The sequence below is a fragment of the Daucus carota genome, chromosome 7, assembly GCF_001625215.2.
Source record: "Daucus carota subsp. sativus chromosome 7, DH1 v3.0, whole genome shotgun sequence".
In the NCBI taxonomy this organism is placed as follows: domain Eukaryota; kingdom Viridiplantae; phylum Streptophyta; class Magnoliopsida; order Apiales; family Apiaceae; genus Daucus; species Daucus carota.
The window spans coordinates 20,356,061-20,372,804 of NC_030387.2; the positions used below are offsets into that span (position 1 = coordinate 20,356,061).

Here is a 16,744-nt window from a genome sequence, read left to right on the forward strand (position 1 = left end):
GAATGGCTTCTGGGGTCCTATCATTCGCCTATGACCCAACGTGGAGGATCAATCCTATCGGTGCGATTAGCTTGCATCATCATCAACTTAGACATGCTTACTGGGCTTCTCGATGCGAGGTTTATGATATTATTTGCATGTCTGATGCTGCATGGGTCAATAACTGTGGAGGAGTGGGTGGCATAATAAAGCTCAACACTGGGAAATTGCTTTATTGCTTCTCTGGTCCATCTAACTCTTTTAATGTGCATGAGGCGGAAGTACTTGCATTAATTCACATTTTGGATAAATTACGATCAATTTGCTCGCCCAATGACAAGGTTGTTATTTGCACTGACTCCACAGTTGCCATAAATGCCTTCTCTCAAGGTCTTCAGGTGGATTTTCCCCTGCTAATTCCGGATTTCGACGTACAGAAGCTGCTCGATAATTCTGTTTGTCTCAACTTCATTCCCTCGGAATTAAATGATGAGGCAGACCATCTGGCTAAGGGTGGTATTAACAGGCTTACCACCAAATTCTTCTGGGCCTCGAGGGACTAATCTTTGCTTTTGTATCATCACAAGCCCATTATCTCATTCTTCTATTTGCTGAAATGGGTTTCAAGCAGCCTGAAAGTCTTCCATCTCCTTCTGCTTCGAGCTCGAAGAAAATCCGTCGTGCCTCTAGCATTTAGCTGGCTGATATGCGTCATTATTTTCATGTAGTTTGCTATTTTCCTTTGCTTTACTCGGTCCTTCTTGCTCCTTAGTTTGCTATTTTGGTTTGGCATTTTGGCAAGTAAGCTTCATGCTTTTTGGGGTGGTATGGTTATACCCTGCACCGTGTAAGAACGTCCGAGTTTCTGAGTTTCTAATATATCTTCTGCTTATCAAAAAAAAAAAAACAAAATTAAAGCTGTAATTTTTTTTTTACATATGAGCTAAGTGGAGTCAAAAGACTCGACCACACGGCTCCTTCGGCCACTGGTATCATACACTATACCAAAAAAAAGAATTTGGTTCTTCAAAAGTTTTCAGAACATCTCCGATTGAGAGTTCAATAGAGTAATTGACTAAATTAGATCTATAATACATTATGTAATATTTTTCATATAAAATTTGTAATACATTTTATTTCAATGGTACTACCTATATTGATCGGTTATAATTTAAATATAGTATATTATTATTATTTCAAATTGTTATAAATAAAATGTATTATTTTAATATGATACTCCATCTGTGCCCTTTTACATGTTCATTTTGGTTTTCAGATTAATTTTTGACTAAATATTACAAATTATTTATTTTATTATTTTTAAAATCTGAAAGTTACATATTAAAATAGGCTAAATATACTTTCGAATGATATGATTTTTATTAATTTTTACAATTATACGATACATATAAATTTCAGTCAAAATATAATCAATTTGACTGATCAAAAGTCAAACTGAACATTTAAAAGGGGACGTTGAGACTAATTGATGACATGATAATTGCTACCGATCTATAGTGGTTCGACAAATATCGGCTAAAATTATAAGTAAGGAAAGGATATGATTGGAGATTTGGAGTAATATTTTCATGTAATTATCTATATTTTTTTTATTTTTGATATGTTAATTAATTTTTTAACTAGGAGTATTTCTTAGTTAGAGCTAGCCTAAGTTGTTCTCAATCCAACAAAATGGTTATCAAAATGCGTCTTCGAGTCTTCAAATCTCAAACTTACACTACTTGATACTCTCAAAAGTTTCAAAACAACTTATTAGACCCGTTAATATTACATGCTCTAGTTTCAACGAGTATGAAATGTCTTTACAAACACTTTATACATTATTGTCACTCTTCTTTTTGTATGTCTGAAAATACAATTTTAATTATTATGTTAATTTTTAATAAACTAAAAATATCAACTATAACATCTTCACAGAAATACCTTTGGTTCATTGTTTTTCTAATGTTAAACTCTTGCAATTCCAATCAGATGACAAATCTAACAATCCCTTATATAAATAATGGGAAAATAGATTTTTTTGTCACCCAACTTATTATTTGTTTAGAAACCTACCACTTAACTATAATTTTTTTCTTTTTTGCCACAAATGTTAGGTTCGGATTTTTTTTTGTCATTAACGTTAGGTTCGGATTTGATTATTAACACTATGTTAGGGAAAAGGAAGAAGTTTGAGAGGTTTTTTTTTTAGGTTTTTTTTTTTTAGGGTTTTGAGAGGAAGTTTGAGAGTATGGATTTTTTTACTCAGAAAGAAAATCTCAAAATTAACTTATGGAACTATATTTATAAAAAGTGGGAAGCTTAAAATACGTGACAAGTAGTGGTAAAGAACTATAAAGTCAAGTGATACTATATATTCGTGGAGTCTTAAAATAATTCATAAAACTAAATTTTTTAGGTTCCTAAAATGCCTGTTAAACTCTCATACTTCAAAGTAAACTAGCTAAGAGACATATAGATGACTGTATATAATGTTATAGACACATATCATATCACCACAATATTGCAGACTACCACTATGTTTTTATAATGCTAAAAAAATAACATATCATTAATAATCAAATCAAAACATAACGTTAGTGACAAAAAAAAAATCCAACGTTTTTTCAAGGAAAAAAAAACCAACATTAAATTTTATTCAGAAAAAATAAAATAAAATAATTTTTGAAATTTTTTGGAGTCTCAAAATGCGTGTCCATCTCGTTCTCCAAGGTAAACTACCTAGGACACTACATAAAGATATAGACACATATCATATCGCCATTATATTGCAGACTAACACTATATTTTAATAATACTAAAAAAATAACATAGTGTTAATAATCAAATCCGAACCTAACGTTAGTGACAAAAAAAAGTCTGAACCTAACATTAGTGACAAAAAAGAAAAAAATTATAGTTCAGTGGTAGGTTTCTAAACAAATAATAAGTTGGGTGGCAAAAAAAGTCTATTTTCCCATAAATAATTATATATTAAAGAAAAGATTTTCTAGTTCAAAGTTAAATGATACCATTATTATGATAATTAAATATTATAAACATTTGCCAAATTCAATTACCACTCGTAACACATTTTTAATACATACCTACATATTACCGATGCATGAAATATCCACATAGATAATTATTAAGATCAATGAAAAATAAAATAAAATAAATTTAAAAAAAATACATATTTTGATAAAAACGTTTTATTGCAGACGTAAAATCAATATAACAACATGATTTTGAAAGCATACATAACCTTCATTTACATAATAATTTTGAACAATACATATTTAGAATATAAAGAAAGGGAGAATAACAGCAATGCGATATTGTTGATGTTATGCTCTTTAGAATCGTCCTAGCAAATCTTAGATCAACTACTTAATGTACAAATGAAATTTCTGTCAACGAAACTAATAATGCAATTGGCGTCGTCAGAAATGGCTCCGGTGTCGATGCTCCGTTGAAACTGGAGAAGCCGATACTTCCGTCGTTGACGTTGACGTGCGCAATAACCAAGCCTCTGTTGAAAGTGAATTAATTGTTATTGAAAGTGAATTAATTGCTGACGGCCACTCTAATCACATACAAATGACTTATAATAACGTTATCTCTATCAATCATACCGATACTATTGCACTCTCCGTCGGTAGACTTCCGATCATATTCGATGATATTGGAAACGAATTGTCGGCCGAACTTGTTCTATATTTTTAACAAAATAATATATGTTAAACATAAGTTAACAATAAAAATAAATTAAAAATTTCTGAGTGCTAAATTAATTTGTAAGCAGTAATATTTAATTTATTTTAAATTGTTAAGAAAAATTTACTAAATTTATTTCATGATTTCAATTTTGAATTTTGCGCTTCACCGCGTATTAGTATATATTAGAAAATCACATTAAAAATTATATTATATAATAATTCAGTTATTAATTTAATGTTCAATTTTCTTAAAACAATGTTATGACAAACTTTTATAGTTATGTGATTATTTATTATTTTTAAAAAAAATTACTAGAGTATAAATTTAATTTCTGTTTGAAGAAGTTCAAAAATATATTATGACAATGATTTAATTGAGTTGTTTTAACAAGAAAGCAAATAATATTAAATCAAAAGTGATAACAAAATATTATTTTTATTTACCACCTATATTATTTTTTTATTTTTAATATTTTGACGTGAACTACCTACATATTAAAAGATTGGATGTTATCGTTTCCCGCCATCAGCTGGTTTTCCCCAAATCGGAGAAATCTAGGGTTTTACTCTTAGGAAGAGAGAAAGGAAGAAAAGAAGGTTTGGTTTGCGTTGTGTACAGATGTCGTCGTTAAGCTGGAGACACCACACGCTCATTCAGTCGCTCTTATCCCGAGGCCCTCTCAAGGAATCTGAGTTTCGTTCCATTTTTACTAAAATCACTGCCAATAGATCAGGTCCATATCTTTTTTTTACACCCGCAACTCTTTTATTATCATTGTTATGTGGACTTATTTGCTGGGTATCTTTGATATGATGTTCTTTTTTAATTACTTATTGCCTTTTGTATGGAGTTTTGCAATGGATTATTTTGAGGATTAGATGAAAATGTATATTAAGAGATTACGATAATCAGAGACCACAACTTTATAAAAGTGATTGAATTTGGTGACATGGATAAGTATCTTGCTCAAGTAAATGCCATGTTTGTAACTCTTTGTTTGTGAAACTAATCATGAAAGAAGAGTCGAGACATTGATTGGATTTTTCCCTATGATTTTTATCTGTTATTTTAAGTTTTAGAATTTCCATATTATTCATTACCTTTTGTTTGGAGTTTTCAGTGGATCAAATGAAGTAGATGAAAATGTGTATCAATTATTTCAGACACAACCTTCTATACGTATTTGAATTTGATGACATGGAAAAGTCTCTAGCTTAAGTCCATGTCACCTGTTTTCGCATTTTTGTTTATCATAATCACGGGGACTTGTTTTTGTTAAACTATTAATGAAGATTGTCCTGTGTGGTTATACTTGGTGACTGGGGGAACTACATGTATTAGTAATTCTTGATTGTAACAAACTTTGTTAATTGATTGTTTTCTATTTTTTTGTTACCAGATAATGATAGATTGTTCCATGATTACCTCAAGAAGATAAATTCATGTCTTGCTTATGTTCAATTTGAGTTACGTGCGTTCAGAAACCAGTATGATGGCACGGTGTATTATGGAGTGGTTAACAATGTTGCAGATGAACAGTCCAAGCTTGGCACTAAGTACACGGTTCCTCAAATTGCTTTTTATAAAGGAATTGTAAGTGTTGGTCTACCTCTGCATTATTTGCATTTTTGGTAGTTTGAATGTTTGTACGATTTGTTTAATACGCCACACTTATAGTTACTGCTTAACTTTGTACTTTTATCTGGTAAGAATCTATTAGCTGGAGAAATTGTATAAAGAAAGTACATGGTTTGAGAAACTAAGTTGTTTTAAAAGATTCCCGATCATGCCTTATTTCATAGTCAACAAGATATTTCACAAGGATAAATTATCCAGTGTTTAAATGTATTTCTAAAGTTGTAATATATCAATAGTTAATGCATTTAAGATTTATACTATCTATGAGATGGTTACCTATTTAGACTTTGGAATTCTACCTATTTCAGCTCATACTGTCTTACTATTAGATGCAAATACATAAGCATCTCTGGGTAAGCAATTTTTTTGTATGAGTGGTACTAGTTTGCCTCACGCTGCTGATGCAGCAATATTAGTACTTATTAGAGGTCAAAGTGCATACTATTGGATGTATAAGGTCATGGGTTGTGTCTGCTCTCTAATATAGTTGCTTAGGTATTCTCATGTGTCAGACATAGGAACCTATTATATCCAATTATATATGTGTCGAACACTTTTAGTTTTTCACTTTATCCGGAGAACCATTTTATTAGTAGCCTGTTTTTATTTCTGACATGCAAGCACTAAATATCAGATCGAAGCAATTATACAAGATGATACTGCAAAAGGCAGCATTACCAATATTGATGCTCTTAATACAAGGTTGGAAAATCAGGTACTTATGCCTTACTTATCTAAAATATTTCCATGAGCATGAATCCATAAATGTGTACATTTTTATGTTTCACTTACAAATATCCACCCTGTAATTTGTGATTTCTCATTTACCTTGTTTGATTAATATCTAATACAATAAAGAATCTTGCAACAATAATGAATTTGCACAATTCTTTGGTAGTTCTATTGCCGAAGGCTATATATGTGTGTGGGATGTTAAAAATCCTCTCTGAAGTAGACATAATGTGTGTTTATTAAGTTCTTGACCAAAAAACCCAGAACTCTCTCTTTATATTTTAGTTTACTTATCTGGTATATATCTTGCCCCTATTCTTTCTTTGATCATGCTGTTCCAGCTAATCCAGTCAGTAGTCATGCTGAAAAGCTAGGGCTTAATTTAGCTGCAAAGTTATAATTATTATCAAATAAAACTTCGCAACACAACTTGAGAATAGACCTTGAATATTGATTGTTGCAGTTTCTCTTAGAATGTTTTGGTGTATCTAGGTTCCTAATGGAGGTGGACCAGAGTCGCAGGGTGTTTCATCTCAGGTTCCTGCTGCTTTCAGAAATTTTTCTTTGTCCCAGAAGGAACGAACTCTTGATGAGCTAGTACGTGATAAATGGCTATGTGCAACCTCAGATGGTAGGATTGGGCTTGGTGTTAGATCCTTTTTGGACCTAAGGAGCTGGTTTCGTAGTAATGATGTTCCTGCTTGTGATGTCTGTAATGAAGCTGGAGTGAAGGTCCCTCTTTTCACCATATATTTGAGGACTGGATGAGTATTTTTACTTTATATGAGCTCTCTAGAGTTTTGAAAATCCATGTTTTTCTTTTTATATTAAAAATGCATTACCTTTTGTTCTTTTTATTAGCAATATCACATCTAATGGATTTCTGAAATTCCTGTACAGAAATATTTCCAGTAATGAAGAGCAAGAGTTTCTAAGCACATGATATATTGACCAAATTTACATTTTAGTGCTCAACATATCCCTTAACCTGTTCATTAGTTGCTTAGAAATCCCTTTGTTTCTTACATGTCACTCACTTATTTCTCACTTGGTAGTTTTGTATATGGAGTGTTACTTGATATTAAAGGTTTAGATAACATTTTCAGCCCTTAGATGACTCTGATAAATATTTGCTGTCGATGGTTGTTTTCAGGCAGATCCATGTTCAAATGGAAGTTGTTCTGTTCGCATCCATAACTACTGTCTGACCAGGAAATTTTCCCAAAGAAAGGTAATATGTCTAATTTTCCCGCTGTTACATTTCCCAATAATTTGAACTACAGGGTCTTTGTCAAATCATCTACAACCCATATAATCTGCAGGCGGAGAGGATCTGTCCCGGTTGTGGCACACAATGGGATTATACAGTGCCCAAAAGTGAATTTGTTGTACATGAGGAGGAGCTGCAAAATGGGAACTCTCAGAATGAACCACCTCCTGAACCCCCCAGGAGGAAGAAGCAGAGACGCGGCAGAACTGAGGACGACACTAGTGGATCTGGTCCCTCTCAGACTTGCACAGTCAAATCTGAAACGAGGACAACCCGGCGCTCCTCACGGCTAGTCGGTGCCAGCCAAAGTTAACCAGTACCTATTTACTGGAGAATTCTCTCCTAGAATCATGCTTGTAAAATACACAATTGTCGCTTTCAGACTGGTTGTTTTGGATCCTGGAATCAGGATATGTTTCGAAACCAAGCTTGCAAATTTTTCTGGAACTAAATGGTTTTGGTACACTGAGCAAGCTTGTAAAGCTTACTTTGTTAAACTATGTCTTTCATTGCAAGTTGATTGACATTGTTTTAGTTCTGTTTGGTCTTTATTTGATTGAAGAACAAATCAAGGAAGAATATGCGTTTAATGAGCTTGTCCTTTTTTTAGAGTGTCACTCATCATCATTGTCAATGTCATCATTTTTAGTGATCAACTGCATTCACCTCTTAGTCCCTCTATCTCCATCTTCCCTGTCTCATTAATAACAATACCATCTTAGAATCCTTTACTAGTCGCTCGATGCTCTCCAGAGTTGGTTCGTTTGTAAATTTCATTCTCTCTTTCCTTAGTGGCCAGGCACCTGTTCCTGACAAGCTCTTCCTTGTATACATAACTTGGCCCTGTTTTGTAATCTGTGAACAAATTAGGGACACCTGTTCCTCTGAGCCCATATGGAAGTTGGAACGCCAAATAAAGTTATAAGAAACTTATAATGTCACTTGAAACTATTAGTACATGCTAAATTATCTAGTTGGTTGCTCAAGTCAATTTAAAATTTCAAGTTAATCATTCAAGTCAGATTAAAATATCAAATTGGTCATTGAATTTATTTTTTAAATCAGGTGTACATTCGGTTAATTGTCTAAAAATCTGTAGACGAAAATTATTTACGTGGTAGGAATTATATCAATGTAGCTAACATCTGTTAAGATAACCATAATTACTCAAACAAAATTTAATTAAAACCGAGTTTAAAATAAATAATACTTGAGTTATAGTGAAAATAAAATCGATAATACGTGTAAATATATATGTATATATACAAGTGTTTTGAGAGGCAAGTATTTTAACATGTGTCTTTTGACAACATAGATATAGGTGTTAGGCGATGCAAGGTCAGATAATTACCGTCACGTAATTAACTTCCGTCTACATATATTTAATCACTTAGGGCACGTGTTGCAAGACTTGGCTGAGGAACATTTGTATGAGATTTTGCAGATTGTGGCCAAGAGGAATCCTAAACTGACGACACCTGATGGAGACGGGGAAATTGAGCTCGATGTTTCTGCTCTTGACAGCGAGTCCATGTGGGATTTGCATGATTTTGTGAGGAACTTGAAGCCTAAACAGGACAATAAGGTTACATAAACACGCCGATTAGTTATGACTGTAGTCTGTATCGGACTATTGTTGTTTCTGGACAATATAGTTGATCTCATATATAGTAGTACCTAGTTGCAATAGAAGAGGATAGTGACATTGGCTGCTCTGTAGCTTCTTGTAATGTCTATCATGTTTGTTTCACTGAAACTATCTTAAATTGTTTGCACTTCTGACTCTACTCTTTGTTCTTTACCTATATGGCTCTGGTTTTAGTTGTCTTGTGAGGTTTTGTTAGTTTTAAGTTTTGAAAGAATTTGCGATCCAAATTTCTACAACAGTGTAAGGTTAAAGTGGAGGCAAGAAACATAAGTACATTGAATAAACAGATTTTCAAACAGCAAAAGAAATACCAAAGTGGATCATTTCTGCTTATCATGTGTTCATAGACACACACTAGAAAAACCGATTGTTTATTTCCTGATATGTAGATAGGTTGCAGGTATGTCTTGGAGATGGCTGAAGATAAATCCTGAATTTCCCTCTTCTTTCTTTTTAGTTTTTGTTTGTATAAACTACTTGCGTTTGCACATTCAAATTTCAGTAATGTTTGTTTGTTTGTTTAAGAGTGAAAACGCTCCCCCCCCCCCTCTCCCCCATCTCTCTGTCACTATCTCTCTCCCTGTGTTGTGTTAATGATAACAAAACTATTCGGTGTAATATTTAAAAGATAGCTCCAGCACCTTCGTAATCTCGAAGGAGAAAGATGGTCGGGACTCACTCAAGGTGATATAATATTTAAAAGATTTGATGGATCAGTAGGTGAATTTGTTGATTATAATTTTATGGATTTTATTTTTGGATTCAGTAAGTTTACTCTCATAATATTTTTCTTTTTCTTTCGATTATCTTGTTGTGATCCAAGATAAATGTTTGTTGTGTGTTTTGTTGCTTGTTTTTTTTTTTTTTTTTTTTTTGTATATCATGTCATAGAAATCATCTTATACTTTTCCTCTTTTAATGTTAAGGTTGTATAGATTTTTTGGATGATTGAAATCATGGATTTGTACATGATCATTTGAAAATTTTTGTTTGGATTAGTTTTGCAGATCAAGTCAGGTTATGTATCAACCTTTTTCCGGTATTTTTCTGACATGTTTTGTCCTAGCCGAATTGTTATGGTCAGCTTAAATATTGATTTGAAAGTTTGTTATTATAGATTTGATATGTGTTCATGTTTGTGTGGGTTTGTTAATTGTGTTATTTGATCTTCTAAATTAAAATTTTTAATTTTTTAACATGTTTTTAGGCGCATGTTTTATTGTTCAGTAATTTGCTTGATTTAAATATTAATTTATTTTTAATTATGTCATTGTTTTTATATATTATATTTGTATGTATATTTATGTGCAATATATTTTAAATTGGAAGTATTCAAAATTTTCAGTTAACTTTGGAAAGGAATATATCTTGATCTAATTTGGTTTAAAATTTACTGATGTTTTATATCTCATGTGCTAATTTTATGGGCATCTTAATTATTCAATTGTTAATTGTCTACATTTAAATTTATTAATTTGTTTGACCTTTATTAATTCATATAGTAAATGAGATAAAATTGTTTTTTCTCATGGTTATGTTATAGGGTTGCATAATAAATATTCTTTATGAACATTTAATTACATTTATGGTGATCATTATTGATGATTTTAAACGGTTTAAATTTTAATTGCACCATGATTGAGGAGTATTTGTATCATTTATGGGTGACCATAAAAGATGACGTATATTTGGGCTTGTAAGAAGCAATACTTTAGTGTCTAACCAAAGATTGTCCTTTGGTTGAGACTTTTTTCTTTTTTTCTTTTTCCGCTTTAGGAAATATATACACACACTTTTAGAAATAATTTTTTTTGGATATATTATCTCTTATGATTTGTATAATGTATATAGTTTTATAATGAACTTATGTACTTCTTGTTTCGTTTTTTTTTCGTAGGATCCTTGATAGATATTTTTATGGATTTTTTACTCTCAGACATTAAAGTATTATTATTCAAACGTCCGGAGATATCTTGCATGTCTTTCGGTTAGATGATAATCTTTTTTGGATGAATGAAATCCCTTGTACCGGCTATTTTATCTCGAGATACAACTCATCTACGAGTTTGTAGACCCTGACAAAAAAGAAAAAGAAAAAAATGGATCATTTCTTTTCCATAAACAATGAAAAATACAATTAAGTAAATAGATTCGAAATCTCTACTTCCTTAGAGCTATTTTTTATTTTTGTGTTGCCTTGTATGATTTCTGATTAGATGTTTCCTATACTTGAAGCTTCTAAGCAGAAGGTTGTGTTTTTAAGAGTTGGTGAAAAGAAACATCCTGGGAACCTTCGGAAAACTTATACACTTACACACAGTGATATAACATCTGAAATCACTCCTATAGTCCTATTAACAATCAGGGCCGGCTCTTCCATAAAGCAAACTAAGCGGTTGCTTAGGGCCCCCAACCAAAAAAGAGCCTCAAAATTTTTAAAACCCTTTTACATATATATGTACACAAGTATTAGTATTTGTTTTAAAAAAAAACTTATTGAAAACAAAATTTTACTAAACAATTTTATTTTTCTTAATATATTTAGTTAATATAAAAAAATTGAGGTATTAATTTAAAATGAGAATAATTAATTTATTGATCATCTTTTTGAAAGATTTTTGAAATAGAAATTATTTTATTATTTTACTATAAATAATATTTGTTATATATATATTTATTTGTTCAAAAATTAAAATATATATCACGAATAATTGCGATGAAAATTATTATTACATTTATTAATATATATCAGGTATAAAATGTATGGAATCAAATATAAAAAAGTATAGTAACAAACCTAAAAGAAGTTGAAAGACAAGTATGTGTCATAATAACTTGTCTAGGTAATTGTAATATCAAATTCATTGAAATAAATATTCCCTTGGCAAAAAAAAAATTAAGTATCGATAATGTTTTTCTTGTCTTTTTCACTCCTCTTTGTCCAAGTTAATTTTTACTTTGTATTTTTTAAGGATCTTTTTATGAATAAATTTATATTATATTAAAATATATATATATGTGTATGGAAGGGCCTATTTTTAGGTTTTGCTTAGGGCCCCAAAATTGGTTGAGCCGGCCCTGTTAACAATTCTCAGGTACGAGCTACTCAGAGTAATTAAGATATTATAATGCATAGGGAATCAGACTATTCTTTTCAGTGCAACAAATTATAAGATTTGGATCATCATCATTTTATTTTATTTTTTTGTAAAGGGATCATCATCATTTTAGTTAAGAATTAATCTTTTAGATTTGATGGGATTAATTCAATCTAGTATGTTCAAGTACATCTACTCAGATATTTAAATAAACTACCAAGAGTTGAAGTGGTTAAAGAATGGAAGAAAGTTGAGTGAAAATGTCTCTCTATGTTCATTGTCACATAAGCTGTGGGCAATTTCTTAAATGTTTCATCTTCCCGAAAGAATTGCATGCGGTAATTACTGATTCCACTTTCTTTTACCACTAATATAATTCTCGAAAGACTTAGTGGGTATTTGACAAGGTGAGCTTGTGGTTTATTTGGGAGAGAAGTGGATTTCATATTATTTGGCAAGTTAAAAAGTACTTAAAATGAGGTTTTAGAAACCCAAAAAAACTAAGAAGCCTAGCTTTTTTGGCTTTGGAGCTTATTGTAACAGAATAAGTCACGGCTATGCAAATATTTTCACTTATAATTCACTTTTTTACTTAACAATAAGATCCTTCTTTTAAGTCCAGCCAAACGACACCTTAATTCCTAGTCATCTAGAATGCATAAATCAGATGGGAGAATCGTTAGCGGAAATTACCCTTGAATTGCGTGGTGATGACAAATATAATATATAGTTATTTTCTTTATTTTAGTTAAAAATAATAGTAAATAAATTTAATAAAATCTAAACAAATTATCATAAATACTGGAAATCATAACATTTTAACATTCAAGAATAATGTGTGAAACTCTATACATAATTTTTTTTACTGTTTGAACTTATATATAGAGCTACTTGTTTGATATTTATTGTGATTTTAATGATTAAAATGAGACCCCGATAAGATAGGTGAACGAAATGATATATAACATCCACTTCAGTCACCACTTTAATATTTAACCTAATAATTTAATGGTATGTTTGGAAAGTTTGATTTTATATGAAATACCGGATTTGATCAAATGAAATCTTTGTATACACAAAAATTTGATTTGAATTTTATTTGAAATCCAGGACATCGAAATACTGATATAAAGCTCACAAGTTAAAATGACACCTCAAATTATTTCTTTAAAAATCTGAATTTGAAAAGAAATATGACGAAATATAAGATAGAATGAAAAAAATGTAAATATTTTACACAGTTCCGAATAAAAATATTGTGTCCATGTCATTATTCTTTTAGATGGAGCAATAGCCAAGTACATTGCTCACACTGCAGCTCACTAACCAAAACCTATTCGGATTACATATCGGTGTTGTGCTGTGATATCTCTATAAATTGTTCATCCAGTTTACAGAATATCATTAACCCTTCTTCGATTTTGTTCTTCTGTCTAAACACATGGTGATGACTCCATGCCTTAACGACTGCCAAAGTTTTAATAAGCCGAACCCCGAACCTACAGGTTCAGTCCCGTGAATTGGAGTTGCGTTAGCTTCAAGATAAATTTTTTTTTGAGTAAAAAGCTTCAAGATAAAGTTGATAAATATATATTATAAACCTTTTCCAAGTTCAATTACCACTCATAACACATTTTTTAATACATACATATTACCGATGCATAAAATATCCACATTGATAATTCTTAAGGTCATTGAAAAATAAAATAAAATAAATTTAAGAAAATGCAGATTTTGATAAAAACGTTTTGTTCCAGACGTAAAACCAATATAACAACATGATTTTGAAAGTATTCATAACCTTCGTTAACATAACAATTTCAACAATACATATCAAGAATATAAAGAAAGGAAGAATAAAGGAAATTTTCAAAGCATACAATACTTATATTTACATAACAGTTTCAACGTATACATCAGGAATGTAAAAAAATATGAATAATAAAAATAACAGTGTCGAATAACATGAGAGAATAAAAACTTATCTTTGTATATTTCAAAGATTTACAAAATTCTGGTATAGATAAGTTTTTAGGCAACCTAACTTTGTTATGTAAACAATATCTTAACTCATAATAATAAAGAAAGAACTTGGATATTAAAAATTATACACGGACGCTTACCCATTTAACACCAGAATTAATTTGATATTATAGAAAATATTGATAAAATCTTGTACAATAAAATACTAATAAATCTTACATAATAAAAGTGATAAATATCAAGTAGGTCACTCGTTTCGTCCAAATGTATCAATTAAGTCACTGATTCCCAAATTGACTCAAATTAGACACTCATTGGAAATATTTGTATCAAAAATATCACTCTATCGTTAGTCAAAATTTTTAAAGTATTATATATTGAATTTCGCACATTTTTTATGAATGGTATTACATCCAGATGAAAGATTCCGAGTTCTACTATTTTCGCTAATATTTTTATATTTTTAAAAATTTATCTCCAATTTATTTTTATTTAAATCAAATAAAACAATCAAAAAATTAAAAATAAATAGTTGATAAAAATTTAAAAATCTGAAAATATTAGCGAAAATAATAGAACTCGGAATCTTTCATTTGGATGTAATATCATTCATAAAAAATGTGTGAAACTCAATATATAATACTTTCAAAATTTCGACTAACGATATAGTAATATTTTTAATACAAATTTTTCTAATGAGTGTCTCGTTTGAGTCAATTTGGAAATCAGTGACTCAATTGATACTAATGGACGAAATGAGCGACCTACTTGATATTTATCCCCATAATAAAATATTTTTAATTCTTGCACAATACAATACTAATAAAATCTTTCATAATAAAATATTAATAAAATCTTGCAAAATGAAATACTTGCATGATAAAATACTAATAAATCTTGAACAATAAAATGTTTTTTCAAAAATTTATACAAAATATATATACATAATAATTAACAAAAACTATGAATATTACACGAGAGCCAAATAATTGACCCAAAACAATTTGAGTGGCTGAATCTGTGAGCACCCTTCCAAGCCGTTAGATTATTCATCTAATGGCTAATAAATGTCTTATATAAACATTTGAAACGTCACTGTCCTCTTACATTTTTATTTCATTTAGTTTTGAATAGTGAAATATATGACTTTTTTTCGAAGAAAGAGGAGAATTGTTTGCGATATTGGTGATGTTATGTTCTCTAGAATCGTTCTAGGAAATCTTAGATCAACTACTCTGTGTATAAATGAAAATTCTGTCAACATGACTAATACTGCTCCAGTGTCGACAGCTCTGTCTCCAAAGTTTTCGAAGCTGAGGAAGTCGACACCTCCGTCGTTGACGTCATAATCGACGTGCGCGATAGCTAAGTCTCAATTATTGAAAGTGAATTAATTGCACCATTTATGGTTAGTTGGTGTATACCAAATTTATATTGTGCTCATAAAGGATATTTGCTAAAATTACGACATTTATTTTTCACAAGATTTTGACTTTCAATTTTCGCTTTGTTTTTAATTTCAAACAATATTTTCTTATATGTATTATTATGATTTCACTCCTATTAATAGACAATTATTTTCAAGTGAGATTTAAACTTTATTATATACTTATTTGTTAGAGCAAGTCCAATGCTAGATGCTATATATCTATGAAAGGCATATGTTCAGCCTATTTGTATTTAAAGAGGTACAACTCAATTCAGATAAGAAAGCTCAGTAAATAGCAAGTCAACGGAATCCGTACGAAGAACGTCAAATGATTTATGGGAATTATATGTCAGATAAATTCCAGGATGCTGCTGCACACCACTGAAAGAAGTTCATTAATATGTTCAAGCCTCAGTGCACAAATAATCTTTTGTGGCACGTCCAGGATTTCAGAAGACATAAAGTTTCTATACTTTATTTTATCAGAAGATTCCAGTTAATGAAGAAGTACTTACAAGATGAAGACTCGACGAACAAATCAAATTCTTAATGTTTATTTGACAAAGAATATTTGATTTAACTAGATACAGATGAACCAGACAGTGCATCTGTGTATCAGTTATTCAAATTGAATATTTGAAGTCAAGCAGAGTTGGTGGTTCGTTCGCTCGACTGATCAAGACGAAGTTATTAATGTTTAAAGAAGACGGGAAGCTGCTCTACTGAAGAATAGGTGATTAAATATTTAATAGATTATTATTTCACTTCCCAAATAATTATATTAATTATGTAATTTATTTATTAAATTAATTCACTCATGAATTAATTTAATTTATGAAGTTATATGATTAATTTAATTAAGTGGATAATTTTCTATTTAATATATATCTTAATTTACATCCTTAAATCATCAAAACAAACTCAGTAAGACAATCCAAGATTGTCTTACCGAATCTGTTTCTAGGATGAATGGAGCAACAGCCAAGACAATCTGTCTTTGTCTTACCGAAGAATTCTAGAAGTCTGCCAGACAAATTGCCTGACCGTGTGTTCTCTGCCAAGACAAAGTCGATTGTCCTACCGAAGTTTTGTGATTGCCTGGAAGACAATCTTTGATTGTCTGACCGAGGGAATGCCTGCAAGACAATTCCTGAGTCTTTCAAGACAATCTTTAATTGTCTGACCGAAGGTGCACTGCCAAGACAATTGGATTGTCTGGCCGAGAGAACAACTCTGCCAAGACAATA

At 30.7% G+C, this 16,744-nt stretch overlaps 1 protein-coding gene across 1 annotated transcript; it reads left to right on the top strand.

Annotated features, from left to right (window-relative positions):
• Positions 1-4,206: 4,206 nt before the first annotated feature.
• On the top strand, positions 4,207-7,973 carry LOC108194161 (uncharacterized). Its single transcript, XM_017361069.2, has 6 exons — positions 4,207-4,432; positions 5,099-5,292; positions 5,972-6,052; positions 6,562-6,801; positions 7,223-7,300; positions 7,392-7,973. The coding sequence occupies exons 1-6, from the start codon at positions 4,318-4,320 to the stop codon at positions 7,650-7,652; spliced, it is 969 nt and encodes a 322-aa protein (XP_017216558.1). The 5' UTR covers positions 4,207-4,317; the 3' UTR covers positions 7,653-7,973.
• Positions 7,974-16,744: the final 8,771 nt, after the last annotated feature.